This window comes from Bufo gargarizans, chromosome 4 (assembly GCF_014858855.1).
Source record: "Bufo gargarizans isolate SCDJY-AF-19 chromosome 4, ASM1485885v1, whole genome shotgun sequence".
In the NCBI taxonomy this organism is placed as follows: domain Eukaryota; kingdom Metazoa; phylum Chordata; class Amphibia; order Anura; family Bufonidae; genus Bufo; species Bufo gargarizans.
The window spans coordinates 472266371-472286262 of NC_058083.1; the positions used below are offsets into that span (position 1 = coordinate 472266371).

Here is a 19892-nt window from a genome sequence, read left to right on the forward strand (position 1 = left end):
TGTGGTGATCCTTATGCCTTATTAACAAAGTGAAAAATGGCCGGGTGATTTTAGTTTTTAAAAACTGTCTCAAGGCCATTTTTAAAACAGTTGAAGTCTATTAGTGTATTCACACGTCTATTATTCTAATATACCGTAAATACTGGATGTTAAAAACTAGGACTTGTTCTATTTTGTCAAACAGTTTTAATTAACGTTCTTCAGAAAGGCATTGGTGAAAAATTGACCATTTTGCCATTTTTAAAAGCCATTTTTTCCCTGTGCCTCTACAACGGCACTCCAGGAGGATGTCCCTGCCTCCCCAGGACAGGAAACAAGAAGCTCAAGTTTAAAATGCTTCAGTTTGTTGTTTCCTGTCCTCAGGATCGCGTGGAAGCCGCTTCTGCCGCGCCAGGGGTTGAAAGGATGTTGCACGGCCTATTGATTACACCATCCTGGGAGGGCCGTGCAGTGGACGGGTACCTTGGAACCAACCTCTATCCTGTACTTTGGCATAAGTCCTTCCATGAAGGTAGCTCCGGGATGGATCTGGCAGGGAAGATTTTCTGTTGGGCAAAAACAAATTTAAAATCATTAGTAGCCGTCCATACAGGGCGAAGAGAACATAGTAGCAGATTATCTCAGCAGAGAGAATTTAAGAGCAGGAGAGTGTTCTCTAGACCCCGATATGTTCAAAGAAATGGGGGATTCCGAAGGTGGATCTTTTTGCAAGTCAAAAAAACAGACAGCTTGAGCTATTTGGTTCCCTCTCCAGCCAAGACCAGCCACTAATGGTGGATGCCTTGTCAAGCCCATGGCCAAAAGATCTCCTTTACGCCTTTCCACCTTTCAATCTAATTCCAAGAGTGTTGATAAAGGAGATTGGAGGAAAAAGCACAATTAATTCTAATTGCGCCTTTCTGGCCGAAAGGGTCCTGGTTTCCCCTCCTGTTCAATCGTGCAGCGGGACAATACTGGCCTCTCCCAGCACATCCAGGCCTACTACAGCAGGGTCTGGTGTTCCATCCAGATGTGGCAAGATTGCACCTAACCGCCTGGAGAGTGAGCAAGCTCAATTAAAGCAAAGGGGTCTGTCTGAGGCCGTGATCTCCACTCTTTTGTTCAGTAAGAAATAAACAACTTCCAGGATCTATACAAGAACATTTCGCAGGAGACAAATTGTACCACAGCCAAAAGCCCAATATTCCGCACATATTGGACTTTCTACAAGCAGGCCTCAATAAGGGGCTCAAACCCAGTACCCTTAAGGTACAGGTATCGGCATTAAGCAACTTTTTAGAGGTAAGACTGACAGACTTTCCATTGATAAAGCAGTTTATAAGAGGCGCATCGAGACGATGCCCGTTTGTACATTCCATTGTTTCGCCCTGGGACCTAAGCCTGGTGTTGGAGGTTTTAATGGACGCACCTTTTGAACCTCTGGTTGAAATTCACTTGAACTCTTAACTAAAAAAAACACCTTTTTACTAACAATAACATCAGCCAGAAGAATAGGAGAAATCCAAGCCTTCTCCTGTAGAGCCCCTTAAATCTCTGTGTTAGAGGATAGCGTTAGCCTTAACCACCTCCCGACCGCTGTACGCATATATGCGTCCGGGAGGTGGTTGCTTTATTCCTCCTGGACGCATATACGCGTCTTCTCGCGAGACGCGAGATTTCCTGTGAACGCGCGCGCGCTCACAGGAACGGAAGGTAAGCGAGTGGATCTCCAGCCTGCCAGCGGCGATCGCTCGCTGGCAGGCTGGAGATCCGAATTTTTTAACCCCTAACAGGTATATTAGACGCTGTTTTCATAACAGCGTCTAATATACCTCCTACCTGGTCCTCTGGTGGTCCCTTTTGTTAGGATCGACCACCAGAGGACTCAGGTAGGTCAGTACAGTCGCACCAAACACTACACTACACCCCCCCCCCCCGTCACTTATTAACCCCTTATAAACCCCTGATCACCCCCCTGTCATTGATCACCGCCCTGTCATTGATCACCCCCCTGTAAGGCTCCATTCAGACGTCCGCATGATTTTTACGGATCCATGGATACATGGATCGGATCCGCAAAACACATGCGGACGTCTGAATGGAGCCTTACAGGGGGTGATCAATGACAGGCGGGTGATCACCCATATACACTCCCTGATCACCCCCCTGTCATTGATAACCCCCCTGTAAGGCTCCATTCAGACGTCCGCATGTGTTTTGTGGATCCGATCCATGTATCCATGGATTCGTAAAAATCATGCGGACGTCTGAATGGAGCCTTACAGGGGGGTGATCAATGACAGGCGGGTGATCACCCATATACACTCCCTGATCACCCCCTGTCATTGATCACCCCCCTGTCATTGATCACCCCCCTGTGTAAGGCTCCATTCAGACGTCCGCATGATTTTTACGGATCCATGGATACATGGATCGGATCCAAAAAACGCATGCGGATGTCTGAATGGAGCCTTACAGGAGGGGTGATCATTGACAGGGGGGTGATCACCCTGATCATCCCCTGTCATTGATAACCCCCCTGTAAGGCTCCATTCAGACGTCCGCATGCGTTTTGTGGATCCGATCCATGTATCCATGGATCCGTAAAAAATCATGCGGATGTCTGAATGGAGCCTTGCAGGAGGGGTGATCAGTGACAGGGGGGTGATCACCCTGATCACCCTGATCATCCCCTGTCATTGATAACCCCCCTGTAAGGCTCCATTCAGACGTCCGCATGCGTTTTGTGGATCCGATCCATGGATCCGTAAAAAATCTCTTACAAAGTCTCATATTCTACTAACTTGTGTCAAAAAATAAAATCTCACATGGACGCACCATACCCCTCACGGAATCCAAATGCGTAAACATTTATAGACATTTATATTCCAGACTTCTTCTCACGCTTTAGGGCCCCTAAAAAGCCAGGGCAGTATAAATACCCCACATGTGACCCCATTTCGGAAAGAAGACACCCCAAGGTATTCCGTGAGGGGCATATTGAGTCCATGAAAGATTGAAATTTTTGTCCTAAGTTAGCGGAAAGTGAGACTTTGTGAGAAAAAAACAAAAAAAAAATCAATATCCGCTAACTTATGCAAAAAAAAAATAATTCTAGGAACTCGCCATGCCCCTCATTGAATACCTTGGGGTGTCTTCTTTCCAAAGTGGGGTCACATGTGGGGTATTTATACTGCCCTGGCTTTTTAGGGGCCCGAAAGTGTGAGAAGAAGTCTGGGATCCAAATGTCTAAAAATGCCCTCCTAAAAAGAATTTGGGCCCCTTTGCGCATCTAGGCTGCAAAAAAGTGTCACACATGTGGTATCGCCGTACTCAGGAGAAGTTGGGGAATGTGTTTTGGCGTGTCATTTTACATATACCCATGCTGGGTGAGAAAAATATCTTGGTCAAATGCCAACTTTGTATAAAAAAATGGGAAAAGTTGTCTTTTGCCAAGATATTTCTCTCACCCAGCATGGGTATATGTAAAATGACCCCCCAAAACACATTGCCCAACTTCTCCTGAGTATGGCGATACCACATGTGTGACACTTTTTTGCAGCCAAGGTGGGCAAAGGGGCACATATTCCAAAGTGCACCTTTCGGATTTCGCAGGCCATTTTTTACACATTTTGATTGCAAGGTACTTCTTACACATTTGGGCCCCTAAATTGCCAGGGCAGTATAACTACGCCACAAGTGACCCCATTTTGGAAAGAAGACACCCCAAGGTATTCCGTGAGGGGCACTGCGAGTTCCTATAATTTTTTATTTTTTGTCACAAGTTAGCGGAAAATGATGATTTTTCTTTTTTTTTCTTTTTTCCTTACAAAGTCTCATATTCCACTAACTTGCGACAAAAAATAAAAAATTCTAGGAACTCGCCATGCCCCTCACGGAATACCTTGGGGTGTCTTCTTTCCAAAATGGGGTCACTTGTGGCGTAGTTATACTGCCCTGGCAATTTAGGGGCCCAAATGTGTAAGAAGTACTTTGCAATCAAAATGTGTAAAAAATGGCCTGCGAAATCCGAAAGGTGCACTTTGGAATATGTGCCCCTTTGCCCACCTTGGCACCTTGGTATCGCCGTACTCAGGAGAAGTTGGGGAATGTGTTTTGGGGGGTCATTTTACATATACCCATGCTGGATGAGAGAAATATCTTGGCAAAAGACAACTTTTCCCATTTTTTTATACAAAGTTGGCATTTGACCAAGATATTTTTCTCACCCAGCATGGGTATATGTAAAATGACACCCCAAAACACATTGCCCAACTTCTCCTGAGTACGGCGATACCAGATGTGTGACACTTTTTTGCTGCCAAGGTGGGCAAAGGGGCACATATTCCAAAGTGCACCTTTTGGATTTCACCGGTCATTTTTTACACATTTTGATTGCAAAGTTCTTCTCACACATTTGGGCCCCTAAATTGCCAGGGCAGTATAACTACCCCACAAGTGACCCCATTTTGGAAAGAAGACACCCCAAGGTATTCTGTGAGGGGCATGGTGAGTTCCTAGAATTTTTTATTTTTTGTCGCAAGTTAGTGGAATATGAGACTTTGTAAGAAAAAAATAAAATTAAAAAAATAATCATCATTTTCCGCTAACTTGTGACAAAAAATAAAAAGTTCTATGAACTCACTATGCCCATCAGCCAATACCTTAGGGTGTCTACTTTCCGAAATGGGGTCATTTGTGGGGGTTTTCTACTGTTTGGGCATTGTAGAACCTCAGGAAACATGACAGGTGCTCAGAAAGTCAGAGCTGTTTCAAAAAGCGGAAATTCACATTTTTGTACCATAGTTAGTAAATGCTATAACTTTTACCCAAACCATTTTTTTTTTTTTGCCCAAACATTTTTTTTTTATCAAAGACATGTAGAACAATAAATTTGAGGAAAAATTTATATATGGATGTCGTTTTTTTTGCAAAATTTTACAGCTGAAAGTGAAAAATGTCATTTTTTTGCAAAAAAATCGTTACATTTTGATTAATAACAAAAAAAGTAAAAATGCCAGCAGCAATGAAATACCACCAAATGAAAGCTCTATTAGTGAGAAGAAAAGGAGGTAAAATTCATTTGTATGGTAAGTTGCATGACCGAGCGATAAACGGTGAAAGTAGTGTAGTGCCGAAGTGTAAAAAGTGCTCTGGTCATGAAGGGGGTTTCACCTAGCGGGGCTGAAGTGGTTAAACACACTCCTATGTGCCTACCTAAGGTTGCCTCTAGGTTCCATCGCCAGCCGGAAGTATCTCTTCAATCCTTTTGCGAAAATCCATCATCTGAGCTTGAGAGGAAATATGATAATTTGGACGTCAGAAGATGCCTACTAACTTACCTGGAGGTCTCCAAGAAATTCAGAAACTCTGATCATCTCATTTTTCAATATCAGGGCTAGCATAATAGTTCAGCAGCAAGCAAAGGTACCATCGCCAGATGGATAAGAAGCACCATAGAGTTTTGTTATCATCAAAAGAACCTGACTCCCCTTAAGGGGATAAAAGCTCATCCTACCAGAGCTGTCTCGGCCTCATGGGCAGAAAATACCCCGGCCCCGGTATAACAAATATGTAGAGCAGCTTTTTTAGACATTATAAGTTGGATATACTTCAAAAATCATGATTTATCATATGGCAGAAAAGTATTGTCTGCAGTAGTCCCACCCTAACAAGTTTTTGTTTTTCTGTTAATCCTCCTGGAGTGCCGTTATGGAGGTGCCAGGAAAAGGGTAAATTACTCTTACCGGTAATTGGTTTTTCCAATAGCCTCCAACGGCACTGGGTTTCCCTACCCATGTTATTATGATTATTGTGGGATATATTATGTATTGTATTGTACTGTTGAATATTCCCAATACAGTTCTTGCATTACAAAACAAGCCCTACAAAACGAGCCCCATCTCATTAACTGAAGCAGGTAGAGGAAGGGGGCCTTTTAAACTTGAGCTTCTACGTTGTTTCCTGTCCTGGGGAGGCTTGGACATCCTCCTGGAGTCCTGTTGTGGAGGCTATTGGAAAAACCAATTACGGGTAACCATAATTTACCCTTTTCATTACTGCCATTTAAATAAGACCTTTGCTAAAATCAAGAGTGAAGTCTGCACAGAGATATTTGGCTCGGTCAGTATTTAGTCCAGTATTTTTACATCGGTACTGGTAAGGCTAGTTTCACACTAGGGCAGCACGGATCCGCCAGGCTGTTCACCCGCCGGAACAGCCTGCCAGAGTTTTTTGCCGCTAGTGTGAAAGTACCCTAAGCCAAAAGCAGTAGTGGATCCTAAACTCGGAAGAGGAACAAATCTTTCTTTTATACCTTTTCTCTGGTTTCACTCTTGGTTTTGGCTTACAAATACTGACCGTGTGAAAGAGGCCATGCAGTATAATGGAAAGATTTGCATCTCTTCTGTGTTTTTGACCCCCACTTGATTTTGGCTGGCAATTCTTGATGGAAATTACTAAAACCACTGACGTCTGACCTACGCCTAAAATATTCACGTAGAAAACTAAAATTTGTCCTGCAAAAAAGAAAAAAGCACACAAGACCCCTGATTGCTGCATTGATGCAAAAATAAAAAAAGATAACAGATCTGGACTGGTGAGAGAGGATAATAGCATGATCCTAGATGTCTTTTATAGTGTTAGTCCGCCTTTGTAACTATTTCCTATTGATCCAATACAACAATAATAATTTAAAAAAAAGTAGTCCCTTGAGATACAATGGCCTCAGGATACCATATTTTCAACATACAAGGGTCTTTCCTCAGCCACCTCACAGGTGTGGCATATCAAGGTGCTGATTACTCAGCATGAATACTGCACAGGTGTGCCTTAGACTGCCCACAATAAAAGACCACTCTGAAATGTGCAGTTTGATCACACAGCACAATGCCACAGATGTCGCAACGTTTGAGGGAGCGTGCAATTGTCATTCTTACTGCAGTAATGTTTACCAGAGCTGTTGCCCGTGCAATGAATGTTCATTTCTCTACCATAAGCCGTCTCCAAAGGCGTTTCAGAGAATTTGGCAGTACATCCAACCGGCCTGCCAAACCGCAGACCACGTGTAACCACACCAGCCCAGGACCTCCTCATCCAGCATGTTCACCTCCATGATCGTCTGAGACCAGCCACCCGAACAGCTGCAGCAACAATTAATAACCAAATAATTTCTGCATAAACTGTCAGAAACCGTCTCAGGGAAGCTCATCTGCATGCTTTGTTTTCATCGGGGTCTGGACCTGACTGCAGTTCCTCGTCATAACCGACTTGAGTGGGAAAATGTTCATATTCAATGGTGTCATCCACCACCATCACCTCATGTTGCAGCATGATAATACACGGCCCCATATTACAAGGATCTGTACACAAATCCTGGAAGCTGAAAACAGCCGATTTCTTGCATGGCCGGGCATCTCACCCATTGAGCATGTTTGGGATGATCTGGATCAGCGTATACGACAGCGTGTTCCAGTTCCTCCCAATATTCTGCAACTTCGCCCAGCTATTGAAAAAGAGCGGACCTACATTCCACAGGCCACAATCGCCAACCTGATCAACTCTATGCGACGGCGATGTGTTGCACTGCGTGAGGCAAATGGTGGCCACACCAGATACTGACTGGTTTTCTGACCCCCCCCCCCCCACCCCCGTGCACATTTCAGAGTGGCCTTATATTGTTGGCAGTCTAAGGCACACCTGTGCAGTATTCATGCTGTCTAACCAGCACCTTGATATGCCACACCTGTGAGGTGGGATGGATTATCTCGGCAAAGGAGAAGTGCTCACTAACACAGATTTAGACAGATTGGTGAACAATATTTGAGAGTAATGGCTCTTGTGTATGTAGAAAATGTTTCAGATCTTTGAGTTCAGCTCATGCAAAATGGGAGCAAAACCGAAAGTGTTGCCTTCATTTTTTCAGTGTATTAACCAATTGTAACTTGAGGGACCACTGTGGTCCTCACTAAAACTGTCCTAGCGTTTTGTGTATTCAGGTCCTTTGCGGACCTGTCTGTCTATGGTTAAACTTCATTACTTCCATTTTTCCCCTTCATTGTCTGTAGTTAGGGAAGAATCATGAGTCAGATGGAAGAGAGACATGAATGCAGGATTTGACTATGCAGAGTAATTGCCTAGACACACATAGCTGTGCATAAGGGATGCGTACACAAAATATTTTTTTTTTATAATTACTAATTGCCAAGTTGCTTCATTTTAGATGTGTCAGAACAATAGAAAATGGTTACAAAGGTGTTCATACCCTCTCATTGTTACCTTTTGGTTTTAGTTGTGTTAAAATAATTTTTTAATGGTTTGCTTTATTGTACCCTGTGTACTTATCCATACATTTTATTGTCTGTAAATCTATTTGCAAAATCCCAAGAACCCACAAGTAAAAAAAATAGGTTTATTGCACAATCTAATAAACTAATGCAATTTCCACACTGATTTCACCTTCGGTCATGGCGATGCCTAACACACAGGCTACGTGATTGGTGCTAACCAGCCAAAAAATGTAAATTTGAGATTAGACTAGATATGCATTAGGGTGTATCCGCCATAAGTGCTCATTGATTCCTGTTATTCCCTGCCATGTGGATACAGCTGTATACGGAGCATTAAAGGATGGGTCATGAATATCAGATCGGTGGGGGTCCGACACCCGGCACGCCCGCTAATAAGCTGGTTGAAGAGAAGGCCAGCGGTGAGCAGTGTAATTACAAGCCGTCCCATTCACTTCTATCAGACGGTTCCGTAGTATACACTTGTAGATGAAGGAGTTGTCCCATAGAAGTTTTCTACAGACACTAAATAGCATAGTAACAAAGTTTATAAGGCTTAAAAAAAAGACATTTGTCCATCCAGTTCAGCCTGTTATCCTGCAAGTTGATCCAGAGCAATGCAAAAAAACTAAACAAAAACTATTTCCCTCACTTTAGGAGAAAAAAAATTCCTTCCGGACTCCAATCAGGCAATCAGAATAACTCCCTGGATCAACGACCCCTCTCTAGTAACTATAACCTGTAATATTATTACACTCCAGAAATGCATCCAGGCCCCTCTTACACTCTTTTAGTGAGTTCACCATCACCACCTCCTCAGGCAGAGAGTTCCATAGTCTCACTGCTCTTACCGTAAAGAATCCTCTTCTATGTTTGTGTACAAACCTTCTTTCCTCCAGACGCAGAGGATGTCCCCTTGTCACAGTCCTGGGGATAAATAGCTGATGGGAGAGATCTCTGTACTGACCCCTGATATATTTATACATAGTAATTAGATCTCCCCTAAGTTGTCTTTTTTTCTAAAGTGAATAACCCTAATTTTGATAATCTTTCAGGGTACTGTAGTTGCCCCATTCCAGTTATAACTTTAGTTGCCCTCCTCTGGACCCTCTCCAGCTCTGCTATGTCTGCCTTGTTCACAGGAGCCCAGAACTGTACACAGTACTCCATGTGTGGTCTGACTAGTGATTTGTAAAGTGGTAGGACTATGTTCTCATCACGGGCATCTATGCCCCTTTTCATGCAACCCATTATTATATATATATATTTGGATTATGAAGGACAAGCTCTCCTCTCCTATTGCCTAAAGGGGATCTTAACTTTGTAATGCCTATACTTTGTAGGAATACCATTTTGTTCTGATTATTCTTTTAAAGTAAATAAATATGAATTACATTCAATTTGCCCCCTTAAAAATGCCCACATTGTGCAAAAATGTAGACATATTTGGTATTGCCCCATTCAGAGCGACAGGTATAATGAAGTTAATAAAATGATATGATGAACACTGGAAAAATAACAATTCCATAACAATAGTGAGAAAATCAGAATAAAAGCTACAACAACTTGTGTTGCTTTAAAGTATCATTGAAAAAACTACATGTCCTGCAAAAAAAGGCCACCTGATACTACAAATTAAAAAAAATCAGTCCACTATGTGGGTATGTTGATGGGGGAAAAAAACCCAAAAATGTATGGGTCTTGGAACGCCCTCTCCACTTTGACACGGCCAAGCAGTGTAAACGTCACCACACCTTTACACACTACCTCTAGGTGTAACGGCAACGCCCCCGTTGCTCCTACAGACTCATTTGCATATATTAAAACATAATTTTTCTCAGTTGTGCGGGCACATTAGAACATGGGACCAACACAGATGCCTTCAGTTGCCAAGCGCACATGTAACAGGTCAGCCAGTGTCATAGGTACAAATCTGCTGACAGATGCCCTTTAACCTCTTCAGGACACAGGGCGTACAGGTACACCCTTATGTCCTGGTACTTAAGGACACAGGGCGTACCTGTACTCCCTGTGTATTTCCGATCGCCGCCGCGCAGTCAAATCATTGAGCAGGCACCTCGGCTAACCGCCGGTCAATTCAGACCTGCGGTTTGCGGCTTTTACCTATTGCGGCGGTGGGCGGTGCCATCGGGTCCCCATGGGGCTGTGGGGGGGACCCGATGGCATGGAAGGCAGCGCGATGCCTGCCTGAGGCATCTGCGCTGCCTTCCGGTGAAGAGCCTGTGAGATCCAGCCCCCTGGATCTCACAGGCCCTGAAAACTGTATGAGTAATACACACAGTATTACTCATACAGCCAATGCATTCCAATACAGAAGTATTGGAATGCATTGTAAAGGATTAGACCCCCAAAAGTTCAAGTCCCAAAGTGGGACAAAAAATTTGGTAAAAAAAAAGTTTTTTCCCCCCAAAAATTAAGTTTCAAGTAAAAATAAACAAAAACGTCATTTTCCCCAAATAAAGTAAAAAAAAAAAATGGGTAAAAAATAGGGGGGGGGGGGGGGATGTATACATATTGGGTATCGCCGCGTTTGTGTTGACCGGCTCTATAAAAATATCACAAGACCTAACCCCTCACATGAACACCATAAAAAATAAAAACTGTGCTATATAAACCATTTTTTGTCACCTTACATCACAAAAAGTGTAATGGCAAGCGATCAAAAAGTTACACGCACCCCAAAATAGTGCCAATCAAACTGTCATCTCATCCCGCAAAAATGAGACCCTACCTAAGATAATTGCCCAAAAACTGAAAAAACTATGGCTCTCAGACTATGGAGACACTAAAACAAACATGATTTTTTTATTTTTTGTAAATGATATTGTGTAAAACTTACATAAATAAAAAAAAGTATACATATTGGCTATCGCCGTGCCCGTGACAACCTGGTCTATAAAAATACCACACGATCTAACCTGTCAGACGAATGTTGTAAATAACAAAAAATAAAAACGGTACCAAAACAGCTATTTCTTGTTATCTTGCCTATATTACAAAAAGTGTAATATAGAGCAACCAAAAATCATATGTACCCTAAACTAGTACCAAAAAAACTTCCACCCTATGCCGTAGTTTTTAAAATGGGGTCACTTTTTTGGAGCTTCTACTCTAGGGTTACATTAGGGGGGCTTCAAATGGGACATGGTATCAAAAAAACCAGTCCAGCAAAATCTGCCTTCCAAAAACCGTATGGCATTCCTTTCCTTCTGCGCCCTGCCGTGTGCCCGTATAGTAGTTTACGACCACATATGAGGTGTTTCTGTAAATTACAGAATCTGTGCAATAAATATTGTGTTTTGTTTGGCTGTTAACCCTTGCTTTGTTACTGGAAAAAATGGATTAAAATGGAAAATTTGCCCAAAAATTTAAATTCTGAAATTTCATCTCCATTTGCCAATACCTCTTGTGGAACACCTAAAGGGTTAACAACGTTTGTAAGATCAGTTTTGAATACCTTGAGGGGTGTAGTTTCTTAGATGGGGTACATTTATGGAGTTTCTACTCTAGGGTTACATTAGGGGGGCTTCAAATGGGACATGGTATCAAAAAAGAGTCCAGCAAAATCTGCCTTCCAAAAACCACATGGCATTCCTTTCCTTCTGCGCCCTGCCGTGTGCCTGTACAGTAGTTTACGACCACATATGGGGTGTTTCTGTAAACTTCAGAATCGGGGCCATAAATATTGAGTTTTCTTTGGCTGTTAACCCTTGCTTTGTAAAAGTAAAAAAAATAAATAAAAATTAAATAGAAAATCTGCCAAAAAAGTCAAATTTTGAAATTGTATCTCTATTTTCCATAAATTCTTGTGGAACACCTAAAGGTGTTCTGTATAGCCCCAGCCCAATAGATGGTGTTTGGGAACCTGCAGTCAAAGAGTTAAATCACCCAGAAAGCCGTGAGTATCCCAACTTTATAACGGAGATTAAATATTTGAGTTGTATATGTATTTTCAGTCTTCCTGTGACTGCTATATTCTTTGAAACATTACAAGTGAAAGGAAGAGCTATGGGCTCCTGCAGCTGCGAGCGTAAATTATCCAGCTGCGACCTGTAACGTTATATTCTCTGCGCCTTGTAACAGTATATATCTTGTAGAGGCTGCAGGAATGAGCACTGTGCAAGCCGCGCCGTCATCCATCATTTTTACAAAGAGAAACCGTGACAAATAAAATAATTAGAACCACAAAGTTTAGCACCTAGCCAAAGACCAGAGATTAGGATGTAAGCCAGTAGGACTTGGATCTCTTCCTTCGGCTGGTGGCTTCCATCTGTGAGCTGACCTTCCTGTAAGTGATTATTATATATGATGGTAGCCGAGCATTGTAGGAGGCAGAGTGTATCTACAGGAGGCATATCAAAAGAGCTGTGTTCTGCATGGAGATAATGAACTTGTCTGGAGCGGGGAGACTACACCGTGATTCATTTATCCCATCAACAGTCTTCTAGGGTTTCACTTTTCTGCGCGCTGCAAGAAGAAAACTTTTACCTTTTAAGTTATTGCCTTAGTATTGGGGTCCGTCCCCTCTCCTGACATATCTGTTTTACTAACTACTTGCATTCCCCATGTACAGTGCCATGAAAATGTATTCATACCCCTTGAACTTTTCCACATTTTTCACGTTACACCCACAAATCTAAATGTATTTTATTGGGCTTTTATATGATAGACTGACACAAAATAGCAAGTATGTGTGAAGTGAAAATAAAATACATGGTTTTCAAAAATTTTAATAGATAAAAATCTGGAAAGTTTGGCGTGCATAACTTCTAGTAGGAGTAATACAGGAATGACACAAAATAGTCATAAGAAGGGATGCTATAGAATTGTTGTTCCTTTGTGAATCTGAAAAACAAGTTTTATGCAGAGTAGGTCAAAAGGGCCCAATGGGCAGTCCCCAGAGCTAACAATGCCCATTTAAAGGGGTTGTCCTGGTTTAGAGCTGAACCCAGACGTTTCCCCTTCTTCACCCAGGCAGCCCCTCTGAGATGAGCATCAGAGCATTTCTTGCTCCTTCCACCTAGCAGTGAGCCTGGTGACGTCACTGGCCTAATGGGAAAAGTTTAGCGCTGCCCTAGCCCATTTTACAGTCTAGGGCAGCGGTAAAGCCCGCCCATTAGTGGCAGTGACGTCACCGGGAACACTGCTAGGTGGACAACCCATTGAATTAAAGTCCTACTACTACCCTTTGCACTTTTTTGCCACCTCCTTCAGCTGCTGACGTCACTGAGACACAAATCAAGACCTAGGACAGGGATCCGCAACCTCCGACACTCCGGCTGCTCTAAAACTACAACTCCAAGAATCCTCCTTTCACTTCTGTGGAAGTAACCAGAACAGACTGGGAGTTGTAGTTTCACAGCCGCTGAAGGTTGCTGATCCCTGGCCTAGGATGAGCAGCGCACTGCTCCTGCACAGGATTTCAGTTTGGGTCTTGGTGATGTCAGCAAGTGGTGAAAAGGGGAGAAGCGGGGATCGTTTCACCTCATTTGCATATCGGATCAAAAATAGCTTTTTAGGATTTTGCAGATTAACAAAGGGAACAAAAGGTATGTTTGCGTTTCTATTTGTGTCAAATGCACAGCGCTGGGACCAGTTTAATGCGTGACAGACTGAGGTGATAGACTCCATTTAAAGGGAGATCACCATCTTATAATATTGTTGCATATCGCTAGGATATAACATAACATCTTGGTCTCCTTCCATGGAGTGAGGTCCCTTCATATCTTTCTCTGCAGAGCAGCGTTATTAAAGTATTAAAGTGAATGGGGCTGTTTTTTAGGTCTCTGTACTGTAGGTGGCCAGGAGTGTCACTGTGCAGAGCAATACTGTAGAAGTACCTGAAGTGTCATCAGAAAGTGACCTATTGTTTAGATCAAGATTTTATGATATATATATACACTAATCAAAACTAAAGGACAGGCTATATATATATATATATATATATATATATATATATATATATATATAAAAAAGTCGAAAAACGGGCAGCACTCCATGAAATAAAATTGTCCTGCATGGGTGAATAAACTTTTTTTCTAATTTTATTTTATGGAGTGCTGCCCGTTTTTCGACTTCTATATACTGGGTTTGCTTATACCCAACTGGGCCATATATATTTATTTGTTTGTTTTAATTCATTTCACTGTATTTTAAATAACAATCCTGTAGGATTTCAAGTTGATCACCTAGCCTCATTATAGGCTGACAGTTCCTGTTTTGTACAGATCTCTTTTCAGCAGTCATCTCATTATGATTTCATGCAGGATTACAGTGAAGGGTATATAGTGTATATCTATAATGGATAACACAGTAGGTGATGGACACAGCTTATCTATCCCCCTCCCTGCACAATGACACCTGCACAGGTCACAACAGTCTTCCATAGAAGTAATGAGTCATCTCCAGACTATAGGTTTCTCTGGTCCACATATAAAGCATATCTCTGAATGATCATGTGTTAAAAGAGAGCTACTATGAGAAAATAGAAACTGATTACAAAAGAGAATATGTTCTGGTTTGAATTCAGTAAGAATAATCATTCCTCATTTCCAGCAGCTCTCTGCTCTGGCTAACAGAGGGTGGCCTGAGCGCGAGTTTCCCTTATGCCATCCATACGCCCTAATAGGGCGGTTCCGTAGATGAGACGACCCCCTTATCTGCCCATACACACATCCCAGCCAGAACAGTAGCTGCTCTATACTCCTGGAACAGGAATTTACTTGTGAGCAGCCGCCTGACATTAGCTCTGTCTTCCTGTGCCAATCTCTGCAGCATGAAGAGGACTACAAGCCACCCTGGCTGGATACATCCTATACCAGGGTTCAGCAGCCTCCGACACTCCAGCTCCTGTCGAACTATAACTCCCAGCATGCACCCTTGCCTGACAGTTCTCAGAGGTCCCGTAGAAGTGAATTGAGCATGCTGGGAGCTGTAGTTTCACAACAGCTGGAGGTTCCTGACCCCTGTCCTGGTTTTCTAGGAAGGCCGATTCCCATGCTGCCTAGGATACACTGTGATCACAGACTAATTCATTTCACGCCCATACGCTGGCTGCCGAACATCCTATCAGTGCAACATTTAGTTTGTGTCGCAGAGGGTTGTTTCAGGCTGTAAATATACATTTCCTACATTTTTCCCCCAAGAGATATTAATGCAAAAATGTTGCATTAAGATGATCTCTATGTAAAAGCTTAAATCGTGTCTGAGCTTTCTCCATTCCTGCAGAAGTCCATAAATATTGCAGACGGTGATTTACTAGCCAGGACGAGGGAGCAGCCCCCAATAGATGGAGGCTTTTTACACACTCTCATCCATTCACGCTTGCAGCCCTCGTCCTATCCCCTCATTAATTCATTTTCTCAACAGTTAAGAATTTGGTTCCACAACAAAGCTAAAAGCTTTTTTGGCTCCGTCGGGCTGTGTACTGTCCAGTAATCATGTATAAGTGACATATTTACAACTCGGAATAAATCTCTTCGGTTTGTCTTTTTTTGTTCCATTAAGTTGAATGAACAGATTGAATATATATGCTCGGGATTTCAAGGTTTCTTGCCAACTGGGAACATCAAAGCGTATCACTTATTTCAAGTATGAAATATTACAAATGGGAATGAACTGCTTCCATTTTGACTTGTCACAGAGGAATAATAACGGAGCTCGATATACGTTTTATTATCCCCAAAAAATCAGAGCCAAGCAAAATAGAGAAATCGGTGCATTGTATGGGGCAACGTCTTTCTCCTTGCTCTCTCCTCACCTTTTTAATTGCCTGCACCGTTACTCTAAATTATTGGGTCCACCTTGTTTTTGTCGAGGTCCAGCAAGAAGTACAGAAAGTTTAGTAGAAATAAGGTAATTCTAATTCGTACTGAGTGAAAAAGGGGTTCCAGTTATTTTTTTTATTTTTATATAAATTGTCTATCCTCAGGATAGGCCATCAATATCTGATCGGTAGACGCTCCGAACCCGCATCCCCACCGATCAGCTGTTCTGCAGTAGCTCCAGTGCCAGAACTGATTACTGCAGTGCCGCTCCCATTGATCTGAACAGGAGCCACTACACTAAACAGCCGATGGAGCCGTGTAGTTCCAACACCAAAGCTACTGCAGAACAGTTAATCAGGGGTGCGGGGTGTCCGACCCTGCTGATCTGTACGGAGGATAGACCATCAAATGTTGTAGGTGGCATGGGGTAAGGATAGACCTTGGTTATATCCCCTGTCCTCCATGGGAATTTCAGCCGTACTCACACCAGTGTATTCCAGGCTGCATTCACACTACTGTCAGAGGCTTCATTCTTTTCAGAGCCTCTGTTGGCTTGTCCATCAGATTTGAATAGAAGAAAAGCACAGGATGTACAGTAGCTGTATTCTTCCCATCCAAATGAGGTACCCCGAAACGGAACGTCTATGGACTTCAATATATGTCACTGGAGTCTGTTAGGTGCCATTAGTGTTAGATACTGCGCTGGTTCATGGTTTCCATTTATAACCGAAGCAATGATGGCAGTGTAAACACTCATCACATCCATGACCTTGGAGTCCTGGACAGTCCCGTCAGTGCTATGGTCTCTGTATTGCAGATTTGCACTTTACAGATCTGTAATGCTGCCGTGTGCATGAGGCTTAAAGGGTTTTTCCAAGACGTTACTATGGCCACCCGGGATCCCCGCCGGTCAGCTGTTTGAGAAGGGAGCAGCGCTCTCAGCAGTCCGTGGTCTTCTCTAGCTTTTTCTCGGTCAGTGACGACACGTCACATGGCTTAGGCGCAGCTCATCCCCATAGAAGTGAATGGGGCTGAGCTGCGATACTAAGCACAGCCGCTTTACAATGTACGGGGCTGTGCTTGGTAAGCTGAGAGAAGGCCGTGGCGCTCAAACAGCTGATCTGCGGGGTTCCTTGGTGTCAGACCCCACCGATCAGATACTGATAACTTATCCAGAGGATAGGTCTTCCGTATAAAAGTCTCAGAAAACCCTTTAGTGGGCGTCTGAGATGATAAAAAATCTTAGAGAAGCCCTAAAATGGCTTAAAATAAAATAACATGTATACTCGCCTCTTTCCCCGGCATTTTTTGCAGCACTGGTCTAGTTCTCCTGCTGCTGTTTACAAACTGCAGCGGGGATGTCCTGGAATACAGCAAATCACTGCTGCAGCCAATCATTCTCCTCAGCAGTCTACCACTGAGGACAGTGACTGACTGTAACAGTGACGTGCCGTATACTGGCATGTCAATGGGCATGTTAGTGACGTGCAGGTTTATGGAATGTCACTGCTGCAGCCAATCAATGTTCGCAGCTAAGGACAGTCATTGGCTGCAGCGGTGACATGCCGTATCCCAGGATATCACCGCTGCTGTTTGGAAACGGCTGCAGGGGAACTGGACTAGTGTTGCTGTGTACAGCACTGCAGAAAAGGATAAGTATACACCATGTTTTTTTTTTTTTTTTTTTTTAAGCCATTTCAGAGCTGGTTTAACATATTTTTTATTTTTTTTTTATATCTTGGACAGCCCCTTTAAGTTGAGTCTAGTGTGGCATGTCTGTCGAACATGGTACGACCAGTAGTTATAACAGGCAAGAATAGGGAGGCCTAGGAAGGAGACAGCCAGCTCATGGTAAATGCTATTAAGTGATGCACAACGTGAATAAACCGTATAAAAAAAGGAAAATATTCCTTTTGTGACAAAATGCCAAAACGAGCAGCTCCTCTTTCCTTGCCTTCATTTCTGACAAACACGTTTGTTTGCTAAAATTACCTAAACCCCTATTGCCCTTTGTTGGAGGGAAACAGATTTGATCCCTCTTTTCTGACATAATACTTTTTGAAATACGATCTCAGTGTTACCTTTTTGTTTTTAGGAAAGAATACGAAGCTATATGAACAGAGTGAAAGAAATAACAGACCGTAAGAAAGCTGCCAGACTTGACAAGAGAGCAGCGCAGCGATTTATAAAGCATGCTCTATCGGATCCCACTGCCGAGGACGGCACCCCAGCCAAAAAACTGTCAAAGAAGAAATAGCAAGTTTTGTCCAGATATTTTTATTTCATTTGCGTTTTTTTTTTTTTTTTGTACTATTTGTTCTTCGTATTTTATTGATTGATTAAACTCTGTTCTATTTTTCCCCTGAAATGTTTTATTTCCTGTTGCAGATATAGCACTGCCAAATTCTGCCGTGATGTGCAGAGATGGTCGATCACATCTGTCCCTGTTTCCAGTAGGGATCACAATCTCCTTATTATTTTCTCACAAACCTACCAGCTACGGAGAGTGGGGGTCATGTACCAATCTTTTACGCCAGTTTTTATGGCGCACAAAAGTCGATAATTTTGTAGCAATTGTAATTTTGCAACAAAATTTGACACTTTTTTCTTTAGCTTTTTCTGACACCTTTGCCACTTTTCCAAAAAGTTGGCGGTGGAGGCTGGGCTTCAGGTGGGAGCTCAGCAGCCCAACTCGTTTATCAACTTGTGCGCCAGAAAAGTGGTAGTCATTACCCCAGAAATCTACTCCAGATTTGCGGATTTCTGTTCTGGACAGCAGAAGATGCAACAAATTTATTTAAAGGTGTGCGCCTCCTTATAAATTGGTTGGATCTTCCACCAGTAGGGTGTTTATTAAGACCGTAACGTGAATGCCAGTCTTTAGTGAAGGACCCCCAATGTTCAGAAAATGCAGTTTACCTACTAGTATGGTTTTTGGAAACATATGGGACTTCAGAGTGAATGAAGAGTTTTAATTCAGCTCACCCATCACACTGCTGCATGGGTCTCCTAACATTTGTGAAGAATAGTGATCATCGAGACTAAAAAAAGAACTGGATCACAGGCCGAGTTCAGACTAGAAAAACAAGAAAGAGTAAAACCAGAAGATTTGGTGCTTGTCTTTCCTGGAGGATGATGCCTGCTGAGTTGCCTGTTCTGCTATGTGTAGTGCTGCCCTATGGCCAAATTAAAGGAACCTTATTATTTATAGCTCAATATTTCTTATAATTTTTAACCTTTTTAACTATTTGTCAGCGCTGTACCTTTTAATTCTGAGCCCCATCAATTTTGTGTCCCTGTTTAATCAGTCGAGTATTGTATCAATAGCAGTCGTCCAAGTGGTTTCTGATGTTCCACACGTTGTAGAAACCACTCTTTAGGCAATTCAACCACCTTATGGCCAAACATAGCAGATCCTTTTACACGGTGTCTGTATGCGGGGTATATGAAGTCCCTGAAACCCTATACTATAGAGCCATAGGAACTTTACATTTTAATATGTAGGCCTCACTGCATAATACAACAACCAGTGGAGCATGTCATGAGGCTCTGGTGTGAATAGAACAAAATTCACGTGCATCTATGGGGAGGTGTATGGATCGTGAATTGTCTATGCCACTCCCAAGTGGTGGGATATATTGATGCATTGAAAGCAGGGGAAATGGGCACAGGCCAAATTGTAATAACTACACAACTGAGTCAGAGCATCTCCAAAATTGTAGACCTTATGGGCTGTTCCTGGTTTGCAGTTGTTGGTATCAAAATTGATCCAAAGAAGGACAACCAGTGAACTGGTGGAAAGGTCATGGGCACCCACCGTTCTTTGATGCATGTAGGGTTG

General features: G+C 42.7%; 1 protein-coding gene across 3 annotated transcripts in view; it reads left to right on the forward strand.

Annotated features, from left to right (window-relative positions):
- The window catches only part of C1D (C1D nuclear receptor corepressor), a 42257-nt gene extending 23846 nt beyond the window's left edge, over positions 1–18411 (forward strand). For all 3 annotated transcript variants that reach the window (XM_044290823.1, XM_044290825.1, XM_044290824.1), the window contains exon 5: positions 18147–18411. In XM_044290823.1, coding sequence (XP_044146758.1) covers positions 18147–18308 — 162 coding nt within the window. In that variant the 3' untranslated portion in view covers positions 18309–18411. The remainder of the gene's footprint in view (positions 1–18146) is intronic.
- The last annotated feature ends 1481 nt before the right edge of the window (positions 18412–19892 follow it).